The sequence below is a fragment of the Megalobrama amblycephala genome, linkage group LG16 (genome assembly GCF_018812025.1).
Source record: "Megalobrama amblycephala isolate DHTTF-2021 linkage group LG16, ASM1881202v1, whole genome shotgun sequence".
NCBI lineage: Eukaryota > Metazoa > Chordata > Actinopteri > Cypriniformes > Xenocyprididae > Megalobrama > Megalobrama amblycephala.
In genome coordinates, this window is record NC_063059.1 from 2,713,967 (window position 1) to 2,737,815 (window position 23,849).

The 23,849-nt window shown below is 39.0% G+C and overlaps 2 protein-coding genes across 3 annotated transcripts in view; both read left to right on the forward strand.

The window, feature by feature from the left end:
* Nucleotides 1–1,401, forward strand: part of si:ch1073-83n3.2 — a 29,078-nt gene extending 27,677 nt beyond the window's left edge. For both annotated transcript variants that reach the window (XM_048161841.1, XM_048161842.1), the window contains exon 6: nt 20–1,401. In XM_048161841.1, the coding sequence (XP_048017798.1) occupies nt 20–375 (356 nt within the window). In that variant the 3' untranslated portion in view covers nt 376–1,401. The remainder of the gene's footprint in view (nt 1–19) is intronic.
* Nucleotides 1,402–13,396: 11,995 nt separating this feature from the next.
* Nucleotides 13,397–19,178, forward strand: LOC125248431 (cytochrome P450 2G1-like). The gene is given in 10 exon segments (XM_048160300.1): nt 13,397–13,677; nt 13,939–14,101; nt 14,191–14,279; nt 14,281–14,341; nt 14,464–14,624; nt 14,732–14,908; nt 15,030–15,184; nt 17,352–17,526; nt 17,680–17,821; nt 18,358–19,178. Coding segments are annotated over 10 exon segments (1,476 nt in total). The 5' UTR covers nt 13,397–13,506; the 3' UTR covers nt 18,540–19,178.
* The last annotated feature ends 4,671 nt before the right edge of the window (nt 19,179–23,849 follow it).

Sequence of the window (23,849 nt, forward strand, 5' to 3'; positions counted from 1 at the left end):
TTTCTGTTGTGAACTTTAGGCAGCATAAACCAACGGCCTCCCTGCAGCCCCACAGTGGCTCCGCCCCTACGCTCCGCAGACTGCCTGCGCCACGGAAACAGCAGCGATGCACGGGCTGTGAGAGCTGTCTGTCTGCTGATGGGCGGAGCAGCCGCGACCTCAGCGCTGGGGTACCTGAACTCCTGTCCACCCTCCTCCTCTAACATGGCTGCCCATAATCCTGAAATGACCCACTCCACAGCCTTCTCTGACATGGGGGGAGGCGGTTCTTACCATGCCTGCAGCCAAGCCATAGAGTCGCCACATTTTAACAGCTTCGACTTTGAGGGAGACTCTGATTTTGATGCTTTCGACTGTGGAGGGTTTGCATTTTAATGAAATATGTTTATCTTATCCATAGGGGTCCCACAGTCATGGAAAAGGTGGAAATGTTAGGGAATTTGAAAATTGTTATTTCCAAACCTTCAAAAAGTAATGGGAATTCCTGTAGTGAATATAACTAACTTTGAAATATTTACTTTACTTAATAATATATTGCTCTTTTGTGAGTGCAAACACAGGAATTTTTAAATAATTATCCAGTAAAGTAAGGGGAACTGGAAAAGTCATAGAAACCCATTGGTATGCATTGCTGTATACAGTTTGTTTGGTAATCTCTTTTCAGTAGAAGACATTACAATATGTGAATTAGAGACCATTATGTTTTTTTTTTTGTTTGTTTGTTTGTTTTGTTTTTTCATTATGAAATAATTTCCATGCCAATTTAGTACCTTGTCACACCCATGCCCTCCTTTTATACAAAATACTATTTCTTTTTTTTTTTTTTTTTTTTTTTTTTCATTTTGGTATGGAATATGACCAAGAAATGACCTTGGCAGGTTTTGTGAGATTCATCCAACTGTGCTCCTTTTATTTCCTATATTGTGGCTATTGGATGTTTCAAATATACATTATCTTCCCATATGAAATAATAATGATGATACAATTTTTTTGCTGTTCCTTAGAACTCTTAACCCTTTTTATTTCTTATTTATCCAGTTCAAATATAAGGGGTCAAAAGTTTTATTTTGTATAAAGTTTATTGAAAACTTTTCAGATATTTGTGGATACACTTATATAGTTTATGACTGCAAAAACAGTCATTGTCACTATCCTCACTGTGAAGAAGGACTTTATTGTGACAAGATTAATTTACTCATTCAGTGCTTTTTTTTCTGCGATTTCTGCGCACTGTGTGTAATTCTTAATTTTAATGTATAATATTTATATAAAATTTGTTATATTTACCTTTCCCTCTTTCTTATGTCCCCTTTTGCTCACATTCTTTCTCTGTTTGTGTTATGGAGAGTTTGTGTAAGTGAGAACATAGGTGAGTGTTTATTAAATGGAAATCTAATGTTATGTCATAGTGAGTGTCTGTCCTTTAGCTGAATGAGTAGGATCATGTTTACAGTGTGATAAATGACTGGGCCAAGAGTTAAACAGGATGATAAAGCAGATTAGCTGGAGACAGCATTTAGAAGTGAACTTTAGCTCACATGCAAGTGTCACACTGCAAATCAAACAAACAAATAAACAAAACACTTCCTCAGAATGTCTTTTGTACAACAGAATGTTTTTCTGTACAAACATCTAACCAAGATACATTTACTTGAGAAGCATAATTACTAAAGATATTAAGACTTGTTTTCTGAAAAATATTTCAATATTAAGCGACTTGCTTAAAATTGCTTAAATTTTCCCACATGGAAAAAACCTATATAAACATATATGTTTCAATATAGGTTTTGATATAGGTTTTACATATATGTGACATATATAAAATTGGCCGTTTTCCTATATTATATGTACATATATGTACATATATGCACACATATATGTACACATATATGCACACATATGTACACATATATGTACACATATGTACACATATATGTACACACATATATATATATATATATATATATATATATACACACACATATATGTACATATATGTACACATAATATAGGAAAACGGCCAATTTTATATATGTCACATATATTAAAAACCTATATCAAACCTATATTGAAACATATATGTTTATATAGGTTTTTTCCATGTGGGACCAATTTCACGTGTTCGTGTAGCGGTGTGTTTTCTGCGTTGTGTCGTAATCAAAGACAGACTGCGAAAAATCTTGCCATCAGGTCCTCACTTTATTCTGTATAACACAAATGGCAATATATGAGGACTTGTGCAGCATACAAACAGCGTGCGGCAGCAACGCACAACGCTGAGAAAGAGAGATATTAAAAGTAACTTAAGTAAAGAAAAATAATCAACGAAACATCTGAATGTACATCACAGAGGGGTTTTGGATTACAATCATACAAATATATCATGTGAATTCAGCTGTTACATGAAACATGGCCTTAATTGAATCACCGCAAAAACTTTGGGCGACCTACCGCTGTGATGTCTCATGCAGACTGGGAAGCAGCAAATTGCGTCAACACCCCAAGTCAGCATGGCGGCAGGAAACCCCAAATATGGTCATGGCAAGTGGAATCACAAAATAATTGTCTAAATACATAACTGCTACATTCGCACATACATAAGTTCTTGCATAATTTTTTTCGTTAATTCTTAGTTTTTGTCTTGATAATAGAAAATATGAGCTAGGCATCATGTATGACAGTCAAAAATGAGATATGAGCTACAAAATGACCAGATCCTGCCATTAGCTATATAGAAGACATATCTTGTATGTATAGGGCATATATATGGATATGAAGAAGCAATACAGGAGACCTATATTTCCTGTATATGCACATATATGCACCTCAATTTTGCCTATATGTGGCATATATACACATATATGCAGTATATATACGCATATATGCAGCATATATATATAGCATATATGCAGTATATATGCGCATATATGCAGCATATATATAGCATATATGCAGCATATATATTATCATATATGTGCATATATGCAGCATATATGTACATATACACTGCATATAGGTTTCATATATGCACATATATCCACATATAGGTTCTTTCCATGTGGGTTGTTTTATGCTTTCATTCATACAAAGTAAATAAAGCAAAAAAAAATCTGTTGGACATGATTTAATCATACATTTAATCCACATCAATCAAGTAACACAAACATAATTTGTTCACATAACTTCAACATTGTCTTAGGTTATGTATGTAACACGGTTCCCTGAGAAGGGAAGTCTGAGACACATGTAGATACACACCAATATTCAGTGGCAGATGGCAGTCCATGACGTCACACGGGGAGATCCCGTGAGTATAAAAGGGTGTCTGAGTTACACGTCATCAACTCTGAAGGAGACGTGCAGTTCCCCTCTCAGGGAACTGCGTTGCATACAGGTGCTGGTCATATAATTAGAATATCATCAAAAAGTTGATTTATTTCACTGATTCCATTCAAGAAGTGAAACTTGTATATTATATTCATTCATTACACACAGACTGACAACTAAGGAAAATCCCAAATTCAGTATCTCAGAAAATTAGAATATTGTGAAAAGGTTCAATATTGAAGACACCTGGTGCCACACTCTAATCAGCTAATTAACTCAAAACACCTGCAAAGGCCTTTAAATGGTCTCTCAGTCTAGTTCTGTAGGCTACACAATCATGGGGAAGACTGCTGACTTGACAGTTGTCCAAAAGATGACCATTGACACCTTGCACAAGGAGGGCAAGACACAAAAGGCCATTGCAAAAGAGGCTGGCTGTTCACAGAGCTCTGTGTCCAAGCACATTAATAGAGAGGTGAAGGGAAGGAAAAGATGTGGTAGAAAAAAAGTGTACAAGCAATAAAGATAACCGCACCCTGGAGAGGATTGTGAAATAAAACCCATTCAAAAATGTGAGGGAGATTCACAAAGAGTGGACTGCAGCTGGATTCAATGCTTCAAGAACCACTACGCACAGACGTATGCAAGACATGGGTTTCAGCTGTCGCATTCCTTGTGTCAAGCCACTCTTGAACAATGGACAGCTTCAGAAGCGGCTAAAGACAAAAAGGACTGGACTGCTGCTGAGTGGTCCAAAGTTATGTTCTCTGATGAAAGTCAATTTTGCATTTCCTTTGGAAATCAGGGTCCCAGAGTCTGGAGGAAGAGAGGAGATGCACACAATCCACGTTGCTTGAGGTCCAGTGTAAAGTTTCCACAGTCAGTGATGGTTTGGGGTGCCATGTCATCTGCTGGTATTGGTCCACAGTGTTTTCTGAGGTCCAAGGTCAACGCAGCCGTATACCAGGAAGTTTTAGAGCACTTCATGCTTCCTGCTGCTGACCAACTTCATGGAGATGCAGATTTCATTTTCCAACAGGACTTGGCACCTGCACACAGTGCCAAAGCTACCAGTATGTAATGTTCCACCCACTAGCCCAACGACAGCATCTAGTGGCCGGGTTGAAGGTATTGCACGTGTTCATCCTCTGGCACTTCTGTAAAAATCATCTTAATACAATTTTTGTGTCGAATTCAAATCTGACTCCATTAATAATTTTAGTCTGACTCCAATTATAAGTGATTCTTAGTTTCCCAGTGTAGCTGATCATATGATTAGTTCAGACAGGACCACTTTGGCAAGTTACTTGAGTTTATTGAACACAATTATCTTTGGCGGTATGGTTCCTTATGGGGGTTCTTGCTCCAAAATTAATTGAACATACAAGAGCTTAACATTACCCCCTGGAACCATCAGCTTGGAAATACATAGACAATTAAGACACTTAGTAATGTTTTTAAAGCAAATCATGGTAATCGTGTAGATATGGCAGTGGATATCTATACTGTAGCTTGGTTATGAGGATGAGTGAGGTCCATACCAGCCGGGACTTAAAAGCCTTAGTGATCTGAAACAATAGAAAGCGACAACCAGAAGGTGCACACAGTAATCTGCTCATGCTTATGATGAGGAGGGAGGGAGGGTTGCGAGCAGTTTGAGCATACTTACCGAGCAGCAATGCCACGTATATATATGCCACGTATGCGTCCCGTGTCTAATAGGAGAATGGTAGTGATTGGAGCGATTTGACATCTGACAGCGTCAGCTGGTCGCAGCACTATGCCTACGTGGCCTTCCTGAACTAACGCTGTGCTCGATTTCAGACAGGACCACTTTGGCAAGTTACTTGAGTTTATTGAACACATCCCCTGCTGGGGAATGAACAGCAGCCCCTGCAGTTACAGCAGCAAAGGGTGTTCTCTCCAGCGGGAGAAAACAGCAGTCCCTTTTTTTTTTTTTTTTATAATATTGAGAGGGGTGTTCATCCCCTGCTGGGGAATGAACAGCAGGCCCCTGCAGTATAGCAGCGAAGGGTGTTCTCTCCAGCGGGAGAAAACAGCAGTCCCTTTTTTTTTTTTTTCTCGAGGGGCTTACTGCTGGCCCCAATATGTAGCAGTGGTGTTCTCTCCAGCGGGATAACCACGACACAAAGCAGCATGTCCCCTGATATGCATGAGGGGTAAAGAGCAGCGCGCCCTGCGCATGAGAATACTACTACTAGTGGATTTTTTTTATATTATATATATATATATATATATATATATATATAGGTAAGAGCTGCTCAAGGCTTTTTGCGCTAATAACACGTCCTGAGTTGTAGGCCGAATGTATCGTTGATACGCTGATGATGACCAACGACCCATTGCTTTGAGCATGGGTATGGAGACTGCGGTGGTTGCCGCGCCTATGCGGAATGAATGGCTGGTATACAGTGCGGGGTCCATGCCACAATGAAGGCATGCGGTTCGGAGACGCGAGGCAAACCAATGCTTGGACATAGCTTCTCCCTTCTCTGTAATGAAAAGTGAATCTGTAGGGTTTGATTTACTGCGTGAGCTAACCAGCCGGTTCATGGCTGTGAGGGGACAATATCCGTTGTTGGTTCTGGAGATGTTAATGGTACTTCCGTTATAATCTCTGTCTGTTTTGGAATGTTTCAGGTAGATGGAGAAGTATTCGGTGTGAAATGATATGTCTTTAACTGTGAGATCGTGAGAGGGGTCGAATTTTTTGGTGTTAATGGTGAATTCCCCTCCTCTGAGGAATCCATAATAGGCGGTTAGGAACGCTGCTTCTAGAAGCAAGTTTGTGTGCGGGGTGAAGAGACCTGATCTTAATTTATCAACCATCGTGTGCACCTGTGAGAGAGACAGCGGTAGTCGTTTATCTGGAACGGCGGGTCTTTCCTTTTTTAACCCGTTGAGGAGAAGGCATATGGAGGGATTTTGTAACAGGCTTTGGGAGGAAGGATCTATACATCTAAGGTGGAATTGAATGCCTGAGATCATGATCTTAATGGTAGAAGGCTTAAGCTTTCTGGATTCGAAGCAATGCGTGATGAAAGCGCATGTGATAGAAATATTAGCTGGGAGTATAGGCACCGAGAAAGCGTTGCAGAAATCTGAAAAAGTCGACCACGCAGAGTCGTAAGTTTTAAGTGTCGTTTTTGCTAGCCCTGATCTCATGTAGTGTGCGGCTGATTTAAGGTAATTTTGCAAGGTTGCATTCAGTCTAGGACTGTTTGACTGTAGTCCGGGCAGCCCAGTCGTGATGAAGCCGCTTCCGGACACAGGCGTCTGAATTCCTGGAAATTAAACCGAGAAAGAGAGTCAGCTATTTTATTATCCAGCCCAGGAATGTGAGTAGCTTTAATGGTAAAATTGTTCATAACTGAGATCCAGGTTAGGCGCCTAATAAAACGGTTAATGAAAGGCACAGAGGAGCGACCCTTGTTAATAATGTTCACGGTGGCTTCGTTGTCACAGAACACGAGGATGTTTTTCCTAGTCCATTGGTCTGCCCATAATAAGCAAGCAATCACTATAGGATATAATTCCATGAGTGCTGTCGATTGAATCGAGGGAGCCAGTTCTTTTGGCCATCTTTCTGCGAACCACTGTTTGTTGAATATACCCCCGAACCCGACAGAAGGAGCTGCATCGGTGAAGAATTGTAGTTTGACTGAGGTTTCTATATATTCTTCGTAGAAAAAGGAAATGCCATTCCAGTTATCGCATAATTTAGACCAGAAAGTTAAATCGGACCTGCAGCCTACATCTAACGTTATCGTGTCATGCATTTTCTCTACGGTTTTTGACAGATCTAAAAGTCTGGAAATGAAAGAACGACCTTGGGGAATAATCCTCATAGCAAAATTGAGATGGCCCAGCAGAGAAAGAAGATCCCTTTTTGTTAAGGTAGGTAATAAGGAATAAGTTCTGATGAACCCTCTAATCCTTTCTAGTTTGTCTAGCGGAAGAGATGCTTGCATTTTCACTGAATCTAGCGTGATCCCTAGGAAATCGAGGACACGAGATGGGCCTTTTGTTTTTTCTTCTGCAAGAGGAATGCCGAATGTTTTGAACGCTTTAACCAGGGAATTGATGCTACGCGATGGGTTGGCATCTGGAAAGTCAATGAGGAGGAAGTCATCCAACAGGTGCAGAACGAATGGTAGTTTAAAATTATTTAGTAATATCCAGCAGAGTGCTTCAGACAGTGTATCGAAAATCTTTGGGCTGCTTTTACACCCGAAAGTGAGTCTGAATGAAAAATAAAAATTTTCTCGCCAGCTGACCCCGAAAAGATGCCCCTGAGAGGGGTGTAAGGGCATGATTTTGAAGGCGTCGGTAATATCCGCTTTACTGAGCCACGCTCCTCTACCTGCTAATTTAATGAGTTTAATTGCGTTGTCCACTGTGGAATAAGCCAAGGAAAAAGGTTCTGAGGGAATTAAACTGTTAATGCTCAAAACCCCTACTATAGAGTGGGGAGCGGATAAATCAATGATTAGACGTTTTTTTCCCTGAGTATTTCCTAACTGTGACTCCTAAAGGGTTAATGCGAAATAGATTGAAAGGAGGTTGATCAAAAGGTCCGATCATGTAGCCCTTATCAATTTCTTTCCCCATCAGATCATTGACGGCCTGTGGATCTTTGATAGCCGACTGAAGGTTTTGACAGGTGAAAGAGAAAGTGGGCAGATAGGAAAGACCAGCTAGGAACCCATGCATGAGCCCTAGAATGAGGTAAGACACAAAACAGCGATTTGGATGCTTTCCCAGGGCTTTAGATAGCTCCTTGGTATTCACCGGAGTGTTTATTTCTTTTTTAGAAATTTTGTGCGGCGTGGACAAGAAAACTTCGGGTGACTGTTCCCGCAATAGCTGCAAGCATGAAAAAATTTACAGTTATTACGAGTACAAACATTCTCATTGAAATTATAGCAAAGAGGGGTTTGTTTTCAGGTTTCACCTGTTCTTGCGCCGAAGCGCTAGTGTCCTGAGTTGAAGCGGTCTTAGGACAGAGAGATGCGGTGTGGGAAAATGAGCCGCAGAGTGAGCACGATAGTGCTCGGTGGCCTGTAAAGTGTCTGCTAATGAGTGCAAGATCAACCACGGACCAGTCCAGTCGCTGATTAAAACGTTGAATGTACATTGCTGCTTTAGATGAAAATGATTTGTGGTATTCGTAGAATAGAGTGCCTCTGTAAGACATGGCGAGATCCGAAATGATGGCTGGATAGGTGTCTAATTCCTTCCTCCTGTCTGGATACACTTCACAGATAATGTCTCTGAACACGCCGAAAGCAACGTTAAATTCTGCTATAGTTAAACTTTTGGTGAGTCTTGGATTGTTATCTTTAAGAATGACTGATATATCCCCACAATCCACAATCCTTCTTTCATTAGTTTCTGCGCATAGCAATATTTTAACCAAGTTAATGTCATTACCTGACAGAATTTGAGCGCGCAGTTGGGGAGAAATAGCAGCTGCTGGGGGGAAAAAGGGCACCCCGGTGGAAGCGGCAGGTAAAGCTGATCCGAGAGATCTTCTGGGAATAAGGGTGCAGTTTGATGTCGAGCTTGAAGTCTGCCCGTCAAACATCGCCCAAGGTGCAGAGGCCGAGCGCTGCGATTCCAGCACCTGGATCCTGTTGTCCATGTCGGAGAGGGATCCTTGGATTGACAGCAGCGCTGTGAGAACCCTGTCGTCTCCCTGTTGTGCTGAAGCTTGAGGGGGATTAGATGGTTTAACCTTCTTTGAAGTTGGAGATGCTTGATCATTGGATATATTTTTTATTTTCTCTATGGCTTTGCGGCCGGTAGATCGGGGAAGAGAAGATACGTTGGTAGATGGAGGCTGCGGATCTTGATTGACTTCTTGTAAGAAGGTCAGGAGCTGATTGTGATTCAGATTCGGAGGCACTTGTACGTTGAGAGAGTACAAAGTGGCCAAGATCCTTTCTTTGGGCCATTCACTGATGGAAAAAGGATTCCTTGCTGCTATCCTAGAGCTGCGTCTCACTAGCTGGGTTGGATCGCTGTCTTTGGTATAATGATCCAGGATCTCGTCCGGAGACTCTTCAGATAGAATTTGTCCTAAGATGTCCGAAGTATCCATAACCAGGAAGCAGCAGGTAAGATGTGCAAGAAATAACGTGAACGTAATTTTCATGCTGTTGTCACTGTAACGCAAAGCTTGCGAGCAGTTTGAGCATACTTACCGAGCAGCAATGCCAAGTATATATGTCCCGTGTCTAATAGGAGAATGGTAGTGATTGGAGCGATTTGACATCTGACAGCGTCAGCTGGTCGCAGCACGTATGCCTACGTAGCCTTCCTGAACTAACGCTGCGCTCGATTTGTGTTTTAATTTGGATCTCAGATTTTTCTGATTATCTTATACTGTCAATTATTTCATTCACTGCAGTCCCGGTATCGCTTTAGAAGGTAAATATCTACTTTTAAGTCGGTCGTGCTCTGCTTACTCGTAACAAAAAGCATAGTTTTTAATATATTTACGAAAACTGCAACTTATTTAAGGCAGTGATTGTCAGAAATCGAAATGGACTCAATTGATGTGCCCTATGCTCCATCTATTAAACCTTTCGTATGAACAATCCTGTACACAGATTTGAGGTAATAGTAATACCTTCGATTTGATCTACTAGAAATAATGAATTTAAGAATAATGCAGAATAAATCAAGAATAACATTTATTAATTTGCCAGGCAGGATAAAACATCAATTAAAATGATCAAAAAGAATACATCACACAACTGATCAGCATAAAATGCAAAATACAATTCAAAACAAGATATTAAAAAGAATTTCAAAGAGTCAGCATACCTGGCAAATAGAGAGATACACACAGCAGTGGTGCGGGAAGCTCTGACTACAGATTCTTCCTTGAGTGGTTTGCCAAATCCCTTTAAATACCCAAATCTTAACAAAAGGACAGTAAACATTTAGCACCCAATATTTATGCAACTTTTGTTGGACCCTTTCTCGTGCCCCAGAGGGTCACACGCCTGGTTTTGGGGATCAAACAAATGGTTAAAAATTTATTGGGGCATCTCCCACACCAGGAGAACAGGTTTTGTTTTCTTTATTCTTGTCTGTTCTATTTATGTGGGAGTGAAACCATCTTACCAGTCGCACCAGAGGTATTTACATTGATGTCACTTAAAACAACTAAGATAGTAGATTTGTGAGATTTGCATGGCCTGAGGAGAAGGAGCGGTGTGAGGAGTCAGGAACTCAGCATGGGGGGGAAGAGAGGAGGTCGAGCCAGGTGTTGTCCTGAGCTCTTTCTCGCAGATCCTCACTTGAGATTGGAGAGTTTTATTGTTTTATTACAGGATAGGAATCTTGAATTCAGTCTTGGTGAAATCCATCCTTACAAGTACCTGGTTTAAGGACCATGGTATCCCTGTTCTTAATTGGCCAGCAAACTCACCTGACCTTAACCCCATAGAAAATCTATGGGGTATTGTGAAGAGGAATATGCGATATGCCAGTCCCAACAACGCAGAAGAACTGAAGGCCACTATCAGAGCAACCTGGGCTCTCATAATACCTGAGCAGTGCCACAGACTGATCGACTCCATGCCACGCCGCATTGCTGCAGTAATTCAGACAAAAGGAGCCCCAACTAAGTATTGAGTGCTGTACATGCTCATACTTTTCATGTTCATACTTTTCAGTTGGCCAAGATTTCTAAAAATCCTTTCTTTGTATTGGTCTTAAGTAATATTCTAATTTTCTGAGATACTAAATTTGGGATTTTCCTTAGTTGTCAGTTATAATCATCAAAAATTAAAAGAAATAAGCGCTAAGTTACATACAGGACTAGGTCAGATTCAAGAACACATCAACCCCAAGGGCACATCCTACAGTATGTGACTTGTGCAAATTTGCACATTGGCACTATTCCCTAAAGACAGTATGCACAGGTGCTAGGGAAACACCTTAGTCCCTGTCTCTGTGGGATAGTCAAGTCAAGTCACCTTTAAGGGGCATAATAGGTTACCTTTAAGCTCATACCTTGACTTGAAAAAAGGCACTCTCCAGAGAACTGCTATAGCTAGCGAACTGTCTCAATTCTACTTTAACCCTACTACAGGGGAATTATTTAACACCTCCAGCTAAGCTCGAGGGAGGGCCAACACTGTGACCAACACCTTTGGCAGCTCTCAACAGAATGCTGCCTCAGCAGACCTTACATCAGAAGAGCATCATTCCTCTAGACCAGATAAGAAACCGGATCTGTGACCACTGAATGGACAATGGTCCATTCTCTGGACCTAAGCTCCAGAGGAGCATGCTGAACATCAGCATTGCTCAGGACCCACAGAGAGGGATAGAGCTCTTAAAAGCTACTGACTAAGACCCGGTTCTGTGAACTGTGCAACATCAAAGCATAAAGTAGAAAAGTCTTCCCCTTCTCCTTATCACAGATACCTCTGTCACAACTATAGCAGCCATAAACAGACATATTAGCAAGCAGATGAGTTGACAAGGGAGCATGCTAAATGCTAAGTCTGTTTGTTAAGTAAAACAGCAAAGACAGCTCTTGTGCCCGTCCTCAGCATTAGCATTAACTTTAACTTTACCAAAATGGTTACCCAGTGTAATTGAAATGGTTTTAAATCACAACATAACTGAACAATAATCACTATCAAGTCTTCCCCTTTTCTCATCTTGCTCAAAAAAAAAAAAAAAAAAAAAAAAAAAAATATATATATATATATATACTAATTATAGCCTACTTAATTTCAACATTTTATCATTCACATAAAGTTTTTTTTTTATCAAATTTTTGGTCATTTTTTCAGTATTTGTAAGGTCACAGGACAATATAAGGTCTAATATAATAATTCACAATTGTTCATGTATTCAAGACACAAATGTATCAATAATTGCAGACATTTTGTGTGTGTGATCAGGGGTCAGTGATAGATTGTGTGTCAAAGAGAAACACTTGGATGTGGGTCAAATGAATTGCTCAAAGGTTCATGAATGATTAGCTTTATCATTCATGCAAACACTTCAGGATAAAGCAATACATTCACAGTTCTGGAAACCAAGATGGTTCTGTCCAGCACTTGCATAATGGCATAGCTTGATAACATTTTTTTTTTAAATAAAAAAACATGGCAAACTGATTATTTAAATATCTTATGTTTGTTTTCCTCAAATAACTATTTTATTATACAATTAATTCATCATTAATATCCCTATCCAATAAGGCCACAGGAGCTTAGGAGTTGATATTACAATTTCTGTGATAACCACTGTTTAAGAGCATCCAATTGTCAGCCAAGGCACACATATATAAAAATAAATAAATAAAAAAAACAATACATTTTAAAATAATAATCTATCTAATAATTAAAATATATATTGCATTAAGAAGGTTTTTAATGTTCTAAAAATGAAGGTGCTGTGTGTGTCGCATTGCAGAAGTGCTGATAATGCTGAATCAGTAGGAAAGGGTGGTTAGAAAATGTTTTTAAAAAATTACAAATGAGAAAGACCTTCTTTTTGTCTTGTTTATGCAAGTAAGAACATAAATATATGTAAATCTAAAATAAATCTATGTTGAACGCTGACATACCCTGCTAAGAGCTCTCCTGGCCTTATTGAATAAATTTGAATGATGGAAAGCTTCATTGTGCAAGACTCAGTGGTTACAGTTTAGTTTAGGGTCCAATTCTCACTATTAAATAGTTGTTTATTTGCATGCATATTACTAGGAATTATGAAGCACATATTAATCCCATAATCCTCCCCCATACCTAAACTTAATACACTACCTTACTAACTATAAACAGTAATTAGGAGTTTACTGAGGCAAAAGTATTAGTCAATAGTAATAGTAAGAATTGGACCATAAACTAAACTGTAACCACTGAGTCTTCATTGCGAAAAAAGAAAAGAAAAGAAAAAAATATATTCAATTTGCTACCACAGAGGTTAGGAGGCACTCTGGTTAAAGTGCAAAAACAGGTATTTGATCTCATGCCTCACCTCTGTTCCACTCATGCTGGACCCGCCCTCTATTGCTCTGCCACACTTTAAATACTGCACAACACAGAACAAACAGTTAGGGAACCAAGAGAAGGACATAGAAAGATATAAACTGGGCTGTAATGAACATTTAATAGAAGAGAGATGGAACTCTCTAGCTCATTGGTGTTGGTTTTAGTCTTTGTTGTGTTGATGTTGGTCAGATGGAAGAGGAATGCGAGTGGACTTTCTTTGCCCCCAGGCCCGCTAGCACTGCCACTGGTTGGAAATTTGCCAATAATGGACAAGAGTGCACCCTTTAAAAGCTTTATGAAGGTAAGAAGGATTATGTATTTCTGAAAGTTATACTTCAAATGTAAGCACATGAATTGCAGGGTATTGTAAGGTTGATGCATTTGGGTCTTGTGCAGATGTTTACTAATGCATCACAGTGCACTGGATACAAATGTGTCATATGAGGTTTCATTGTTGTTTGTGAAACACTGGTTTTAGTTTAGGAAATTACATATGTTATGAAATGCTCAGAAACACCTGATGAGTTCGCACTGGTGTGACAGTAGTCTATTCTCCTAACAGTGGAGTAAAACCTATGGGCCTGTGATGACGGTGTACATAGGACTCCAAAGAACGGTGGTTCTGGTTGGTTATGATACAGTGAAAGAGGCTCTAGTGGACCAGGCAGACGACTTCAAAGACAGAGCACCCGTTCCCTTTCTGTACAGAGTTCTGAGAGGCTACGGTGAGATTATTGTTTGTGTTTGTCAAAGACAGATGTCATCAGTTTAATGTAGCTCAGTCCAGATTTCAATTTCTCTAAATTGTCTGTAGGTTTGGTCATCAGTAATGGAGATCGTTGGCAACAGCTCAGGCGGTTCACTCTCACCACATTGAGGGATTTTGGAATGGGACGCAAACAAAATGGAACAATGGATTCAAGAAGAGAGCAGGCATTTGCTGGACAGTTTTGAAGAAACCAAATGTGAGGGAAGAGAGCATTTTGCATTTGCATCCCATGAGTTCACTTCTAGTGCAGTGGTATATATTGAGTTTTCTGCACTCACAGCTGTGAGAGTTGTATGCTAAACTGTTTTTCTCCTTTAGCAACACCAGTCGACCCAACCTTCTTCATGAGCCGGGCTGTGTCCAATGTGATCTGTTCTCTGGTGTTTGGGCAGCGCTTTGATTATGAAGACAAAAACTTCCTGCACTTGCTCCAGATACTTTCCAGACTTGTTCGCTTTGTCAGCAGCCCTTGGGGTCAGGTGAGCAGATGTTTCAAAACCACTGCATTCTGTTACATTCAAATGTGTCTTTATATGCAAAGTCTCCTGTGTGAATGTCTTCTTAACTATCTTCTCAACCCCAACAGATGTACAACATCTTCCCTAAACTAATGGAGTTTTTGCCTGGTAGACATCATGCCATGTTTAGAGAGGTAGAGGACATCAAAGCCTTCATTATGACAAAAATCAAGGAGCATGAGCAGAATTTAGACTTCAGTGACCCAAAGGACTTTATTGACTGCTTCCTTATCAGACTCAAAGAGGTACAGAAAGCAAAGTGTAAAACTGTTGTTGTTTCTCTTCTTTTATCTCTTTTATCAACATATTGCATTTATTTAGATAAAGTATATAATTCCTGTTCTGTTTCTTTGTGTGTTACGGCAGGAAAAACAAAATCCTGACACAGAATTCCACAAGGATAACATGCTGGGGACTGTTGTAAATCTGTTTGTGGCCGGTACAGAAACCACCAGCACAACTATCAGATATGCCTTGATGCTGTTGATCAAGCACCCCCACATACAGGGTATGTTCCTAAGGTCACTGTGATTTTGCAGGGGAAGACATGTTCATGGATCAACATAATTTGCTGATCCTGGAACAACATTCCAGTCTGAAAATATAGGCCCAATCCCAATTCTCTTTTATACACCTTCGCACTTCCCCTTGCCCCTTCAAATGGAGTGGCAAGGTGTAGGGGTGAAAATATTCTGATAAGAAATGGGACACCACTACTACACCATTACACATGTAATCATACCATGTTTCTTTTATTAGTGTCCTGTAATATTTAACCAGTATGAACAGCAATGAAGTGTGCATATCAACAGAATCAGGCACTAGCACATTTAACAGATTACTCACTCCCTACGTTTTGCGCTGTATTTTAGACTTAAGAAAACGGCACTCGGTTTCAGTTCAAAACCGTATGAGCCTTCAGTTTCTCAAGATGATGCAGAATGATACAGAATGTACAAGACTGGTGGAGCCGCTCTTCCATCAGGCCAAGTTTCATTCCATGCCAAGCCGGCCGGTATGGATATGGTTTTATTTTCTATTGTGGTGCTGCGATAACGGAGCTCTTTGCAATGCAAACAAGTCAGTTGTTGCCTTGGTGAGGCAAGAGTTTACAGACTACGCAATATGTAAATAGTGACTGAATATTATTCAGTTATGTTCACATCATTCAAATAGCGCTTTTAGCAAGCTATGGAGAAACTGGCAGCCAGGTAACACATAAGTGTTCGATCCTGAGTGGAAATATCACTACCATGATCACTACACACATTCCAGCAGCACGGTAGTCGGTGTATGCAGGGAAATTTCTCATACCCCTTCGTTCGAATTGTGGTCCCAAAAAATCTTCATTTGAAGGGCTATCTGGCCCTTCCCCTTACCCCTACCACTCCAGCCAAAAGAGACAGCCCTACCCCATCACATGAACGCGCAAAACAAAGGGGTAGGGGAAAGGGGAATGGGTAAGGGGTAGAAATGTGATTGGGCCTTAGTCTTAACCCTATTCCTACCCCTTAACTAATCCTACCCATAACTTATCCCTAAAACCAGAGGGGAAAGATAGGTGAATAACATTGATGTAGAAGCACCTAACCCTGGTTGCAAGCCTAAACTTGACATAAACGGTAAACTTGTCCCTCAAATCTGATTGGTTGATTGGAATGTTGTTCCAGGATCAACAAAGATGTTGATCCAGGAACATGTTGTACTTAGCAAAATCACGGTGACCATTCCGAAGGGTCTAGAATGGCTGTTAAGCTAAGCGCACACTACAAGATTGAGAATCACAGTCCTACTAAAAGTTAAAGGCAAACTCTCATTTTATGTTGTGTTGGTGCTCACAACACAAAACTATAGATAAGGCATTGTTTACTAAGACAGATATTTGTTATATTTTTTGCTTTAACTTCCCAATGTCTTGTTTTCTTATGCGCTCTTTCACTGTCCCATAGTTTCACTGTCTGTTATTCATTTCTGCTCTTTCAGTACAATGCACACACGTGAAGACTACTTTCTAGAGTAATAACCTTAAATTATGCGTAATTACAAGTAACTAAACATAACCCAAACCCTAACCCTTACCCTAACTGTAATTCTATAGTAATTACTTGTAGTTAATTAATATTACTCAGTACTTATTTGAGTATGTACAGTGTAACTATGTCACCTTAAAATAAAGTGTAACCTCTAATCCACCAGATTTTCAAACAAGTTTAAGTAAGTCTGAAACATATTGTATCATCATTTTTCACAGATATGCATTCTACCTGAGCATTGGACTTCTTGTCTAAAAAGTTTGCATTTGTAGTGTGCATTTAGCTTTACATGGGTCAGGACTAAAACAAGAAATACATGGTAACACTTCAGCAAGGGGACAATTATCACTTTTAACTAGTTGCTTATTAGCTTGCATATTGGCTGTTTATTAGTACAGATTAATGCATGACCTTATTCTACATCCATTAATCCTACCCAATGCCTGAATTTAACCACTACAACAACTACCTTACTAACTATTAATAAGCAGTAAATTAAGAGTTTATTGAGGGAAAAGTCATTATCAGTTTAATAGTGAATATGTGTTCCCCATACTAATGTGTTGCTAAATACATTATTTTCACAATTGTTGAACATATATAAGAATTTTAATAAATAAGTTGTTTGGTGTATTTGATCTAGAGCAAATGCTAGGGAGATTGATCGAGTTATTGGACAGAACAGAATCCCTACAATGGATGACAGGAAGTCCCTCCCATTCACTGACGCTGTTATTCATGAAGTACAACGCTATATGGACATTGTCCCACTAAATGTTCCCCATTATGCCACGCATGACATCTCGTTCAGAGGTTATTTAATACCAAAGGTAACAATAAACACATACAATGGTCAGCTCCTTTTATCTTGGAAACTACTAGATTTTTGAAAATTCATAAAATATTTACCAATTATCTCTGTTTGGTTTATTGTGTTGAATCTGGATATTTTGTGTAATTTTGGATGGACTATATCTCCCCAGGACACCGTGATTCTTCCCATGCTGCACTCTGTCCTAAGGGATGAGGGACAGTGGGAAACTCCTTGGACATTTAACCCAGAGCACTTTCTGGATGCCAATGGCAACTTTAAAAAGAATCCAGCCTTTTTCCCTTTTTCTGCAGGTAAATTCAACGAAATCTCTTGTTAATCAAAGTTATCTTTCTAGCTTTGAAAATGAGCAGTTTGTCATTGTGGGACTGAGTGCACTCTTAATTTTAGTACAAACACACACACACACACACACACACACACATTGGGTTTTCATGTTTAATGGGGACAATCTATAGACATTTTTTTTTTTATTCTGTACAAACTGTATGTTCTATCACCTAACCCTACCCACCACAGAAAACGTTCTGCATTTTTACATTTTCAAAAAACATCACTCTGTGTTATTTATAAGCTGCTTTCCACAAGGGAATCAAATAATGAGACCCCAAATCAAAGGGTTTATCAGGGCCAAACACACACACAGCATGACTAACTTTGCATCAATTGATTTTCCACCTTTTAAATCAAGCATGGATCTAATACGTTTTAAGCAAACCTATATAATAAGAGGATAGCCCCAAATTTTAAGCTCCAAATTGTAGTTCTATAACTTATATCCTAAATAACATGAATGATCAGGGTGTTTTTTGGTCTTATATCTCTGCAGGTAAACGCTCTTGTGTGGGCGAGTCTCTGGCTCGTATGGAGCTCTTTCTGTTCATCGTGTCTCTGCTTCAGAAGTTCAGCTTCAGTAGTCCAAAGGGTCCAGATGGCATAGACCTCACTCCTGAATTCAGCAGCTTTGGCAACATGCCTCGATTCTATGATCTTATTGCATCCCCCCGCTGAGCAAAATGGATACTGCTACTTGTCTTATTTTAAAAAACAAATTGAGAACAAATTGATCAAAGCTACTTTAGGATATAACTTTTGTATATAAGATTCTTTTTACAGCCTATGTTGTCAAAATTTCCACCATAAAACTGAAAAGCAGTCTTGCATTAATGCTATGGTGCAGAGGTTCTCAAATTTCCAAGTACAACCTTTGATCATATCAGAGCACCAAGTATTACTTAATCACAGGCTTAAGCTAGTCCTAGACAAAATGCATGTTTGAGCTGTTTCAACTGAAAGCAACTTGCACTGATATATCTTAAAATATGCCAATGTTATTGTTTTGTCTCAAGATGCACACCAGTAATGCTTTTTTCTAGGGTACGTTTAAAAAGACGACTTAAATACCCTAATTGAACTAAGGCCTAATCCTGGCTCATCCAACTCTCTTTAAGTGCAAGCTTAAGAACAATTTTTGCTGCATTAAAAATTAGTAGGCAATTGAATTAAAAATTGAATTACTTCTGTGTATAAAATTTGCTGTATATAGAAAATTGTTGTGCATTACCATGTCTAAAAGTGAATGAGACAAGAGATAAAGCCTGGTCCCTGCAAAATAATATATTTTTACATGACAGTGCATGTAAACTAAATGAGTGAACTAAATCACTGACTCATAATTTAATGGACTTTCCATTATTTTGAGTGATAGAAAATGGTATCTGGTGTTGGTATCATTAGCTTGTTGCAATGTTTTAAATGTTTGACTTGTTGACTTGTTTGGAATATATATATTATGTATATATATATGTATTAGGGCTGTCAATCGATTAAAAATTTTAATCTAATTAATTACATACTCTGTGATTAATTAATCTAAATTAATCGCATACACAATTTTTGCTGTGAAAGTATTAAATATTTCAATTCAAATTAATCAATGCAGGGTTTTTCCTGGGTCAAAAATGGTCTTCGGTGGTGACAGACATGGTCATCCACACAAACAGTAAAAAGTGCCCTACCAACGAGATCTACGAGCCCGATACTGACAATAAAATACCCGTCACTCTCACTTTAATTCTTTCTTGCACTCTTTGCAAAAAAAAAAAAAAAAAAAGAAAAAAAAAGATAAAAGATTTTATAGCTTTGTAAGAGAAGATGCTTTTTTGCTAAACCTGAAAAGTATTAAAAAGTAGCATTTAGAAGTTATATTAACTAATAATATAATTTTCTACCATACAATTGAATGCACCTAGCTAACAACAACTTGCTTTGTTCTGGTTTCACCTCACTCCAGTCTAAACTAACTGATTTTATAGGTAGGCCTAATATACTACACATTGTCATTTAAACCTGAAAATACTGTGGATTATTAAGGCTAATTTTACTAACCACTCTTGCTAAATGGAGTAAGCACACTTGTGTTCTCACTTCAGAGTTGTTTGAGTAAATAATTCATTATAGACCGTGTGGAAGAATCAGTTGTTGTCATGATTCATTAAAATGAATCTGTTCAAATGAGTCATTAGGTCGCGAATTGGACATTAGCGGACGTTGACGCGTTGCGTGCGAATCGCGACTGTTATTAGGATATCGCAAAAGATTTGTCAACACAGTAAACACTTCACCACTGGATAGGATTTTCTTTTTGTTTACTGAAAGTGTGATTTATATCAGCTGCACGTGCAGGGCGCCTGTCAGAGAAGATGAGGTGACGTTATTTTGAGCACTATTCACACCCAGCGGTTATTAAGGAAAAACATTCTCTGAATGCGCCTCGTGAAACATGGATTCGCTCTTACGAACTTTTAGCATTGTGTCAGTTGATTTAGATTATTATGTGTGAGGTAGAGAGAGTGCAAAGACGGTGCTTACTTTGAAGACAGAGAGAGCTCGCGCGCACGAGAACGGCTCCAGGTTCAAATGTCAATACGGAATCGATTAATCTGCGTTAATTTTTTTAACGCGTTATTTTTTCTCAGATTAATTAATCGAAATTAACGCGTTATTTTGACAGCCCTAATATATATATATATATATATATATATATATATATACTAACCAGTTTATCCAAACTCACAATTGTCATTCAATTAATTTGATTCTTTAAAGGTCCCGTTCTTCGTGATTCCATGTTTCAAACTTTAGTTAGTGTGTAATGTTGTTGTTAGAGTATAAATAAAATCTGTAAAATTTTAAAGCTCAAAGTTCAATGCCAAGCGAGATATTTTATTTAACAGAAGTCGCCTACATCGAATGGCCAGTTTGGACTACATCCCTCTACTTCCTTCTTTAATGACGTCACTAAAACAGTTTTTTGACTAACCTCCGCCCACAGGAATACACAAGAGTTGCGTTTGTAGAGTGTGTTTGTCGCCATGTCGTCGAAACGCTGTTATTTTCATCCCGCAGTCCAATCACCGGGTCTGATTCCGGCTCAAATTGATAGGGTAAAATTAAAGACATGTTTACAATAACACTGAGCGTGTGCATCTCCACGTTATGGTAAGAGGCGTGACCTTTCCGGGAAAGATGCGCGAAGCTTCTGTCGAATCACAACACAGGAACCGCTGGCACAATCAGAACTCGTTACGTATTTCGAAGGAGGGACTTCATAGAACAAGGAAGTCATCAGCCCGTTTTTATGACAGTGGAAACAGCGGTATACAGATAAGTAAATTATGTGAAAAATACTGTGTTTTTTTACACGCGAAACATGAACACATGTTATATTGCACACTATAAACACAATCAAAGCTTAAAAAAAAAACACGAAAAACGGGACCTTTAAAAACTGCTAGATCTGCCTATTTTTCAAAACTTTTAGAAGAAAATAAACACAACCCTAGGTATTTATTTGATACAGTGGCTAAATTAACAAGAAATAAAGCTTCAACTTCTGATGTTTCCAAAGAGCACAGCAGTAATGACTTTATGAACTTCTTTACTTGCAAGATTGATAATATTAGAGAAAAAATTAGACCAAACAACCGTCTACTACAGTCTTGTGTCAGACAGTGCATTGTAGTGTCCCCAAAGAAAAATTCAATTCATTTACTGCTTTAGGAGAGGAAGAATTGTCTAAACTTGTTAAATCATCAAAATCATCCACATGTATGTTAGACCCTATTCCGACTAAGCTATTGAAAGAGATGCTTCCAGAGGTCATAGATCCTCTTCTTAATATTGTTAATTCATCTTTATCACTAGGATACGTACCAAAAACCTTTAAGCTGGCAGTTATTAAACCTCTTATTAAAAAAACACAACTTGATCCTAGAGAATTAGTCAATTACAGGCCGATCTCAAATCTCACTTTTCTGTCAAAAATACTAGAAAAGGCAGTTTCATCACAACTATGTTCCTTTTTAGAAAGAAATAGTATCTGTGAGGATTTCCAGTCAGGATTTAGACCGTACCATAGTACTGAGACTGCTCTCATTAGAGTTACTAATGATTTGCTCTTATCATCAGATCATGGTTGTATCTCTCTATTAGTGTTACTGGATCTTAGTGCTGCATTTGACACTATTGATCACAATATTCTTCTAAACAGACTCGAAAATTATGTTGGCATTAGTGGAATTGCATTGGCATGGTTCAAATCATACTTATCTGACCATTATCAGTTTGTAGTAGTAAACGATGAGATGTCATATCAATCACAAGTTAAATATGGAGTACCGCAAGGCTCAGTACTAGGACCGTTGCTTTTTACTCTGTACATACTACCCTTGGGAGATATCATTAGGAAGCATGGCGTTAGTTTTCATTGTTACGCTGATGATACTCAGCTCTATATTTCTTCACGCCCTGACGAAACTCACCAATTCGCTAAATTAACAGAATGTATAGCTGATATAAAAACTGGATGACCAGTAATTTCCTACTACTAAATAGGAAAACTTCAGAAAAAACAGAGATTCTAATTTTTGGACCGAAAACTTCTTCACGCAATAATCTAGAATACTGTCTAACACTTGATGGCTGCTCTGTTAAGTCTTCGTTGCCAGCTAGGAACCTGGGTGTGCTCCTTGATACCAATCTTTCATTTGAAGGTCATGTTACTAGCATCTGTAAAACTGCATTCTTCCATCTTATAAATACATCTAAACTACGACATATGCTCTCAATGAAAAATGCAGAACAGTTAGTTCATGCGTTTATGACCTCAAGGCTAGACTACTGTAACGCTCTACTGGGTGGTTGTTCTGCTCGCTTGATAAATAAACTACAGCTCGTACAAAATGCAGAAGCTAGAGTTCTTACTAAAACTAGGAAGTATGACCATATTAGCCCAGTTCTGTCATCACTGCATTGGCTTCCTGTTAAACATCGTATAGATTTTAAAATCTTGCTAATTACTTACAAAGCACTAAATGGTTTAGCTCCCCAGTACCTAAGTGAGCTCTTAATACATTATAGTCCTTCACGTTTATTGCAATCTCAGAATTCAGGCCAGCTGATAATACCTAGAATATCAAAATCAACCGCAGGCGGTAGATCCTTCTCCTATTTGGCACCTAAACTCTGGAACAATCTTCCTAGCATTGTTCGGGATGCAGACACACTCTGTCAGTTTAAATCTAGACTAAAAACGCATCTCTTTAACCTGGCATACACATAACACATTATCAATTTATATTTTCAAATCCGTTAAAGGATTATTAGACTGCATAAATTATGTCAGCCGGAACCGGGAACACTTCCTATAACACCAGATGTATTCGTTACATCAGAAAAAGAATGGCATCTACGCTAATATTAGTCTTTCTGTTTATCCCGAGGTTTACCATAGTCAACTGGATCTGGGCCGTATCCAGCTGAGACCAAGGACCGGTGCCATGACACGACCACAACGCAGCCCTGAAGTATCAGCAGAGATCGAGTCGACTAGATCATCCACTGTGAAGACATCATCAACACGACAGCCAGTGCCACAGTTGCTCAACAGACCGACCATACTGGCGTGATGAATACGATCCTCAACTGGACACGACCACAATGCAGCCCTGAAGTATCAGCAGAGATCGAGTCAACTGGATCATCCACTGTGAAGGCCTCATCGACACGACAGCCAGTAGCACAGTTCCTCAACAGACCATCCATACTGGCGTGATGAATACGATCCTCAACTGGATGGAACTGAAATATATACTTTGATTGTTGCGATCCTATCAGACTTATGATAGCAACCTGATTGTAACAAAGCACTGTTCGCCAGAGGAGAACTGGCCCCCCGACTAAGCCTGGTTTCTCCCAAGTTTTTTTTTTCTCCATTTTAACAACTATCTGCCACTTGTTTGCCACCTGATGTCACCTGAT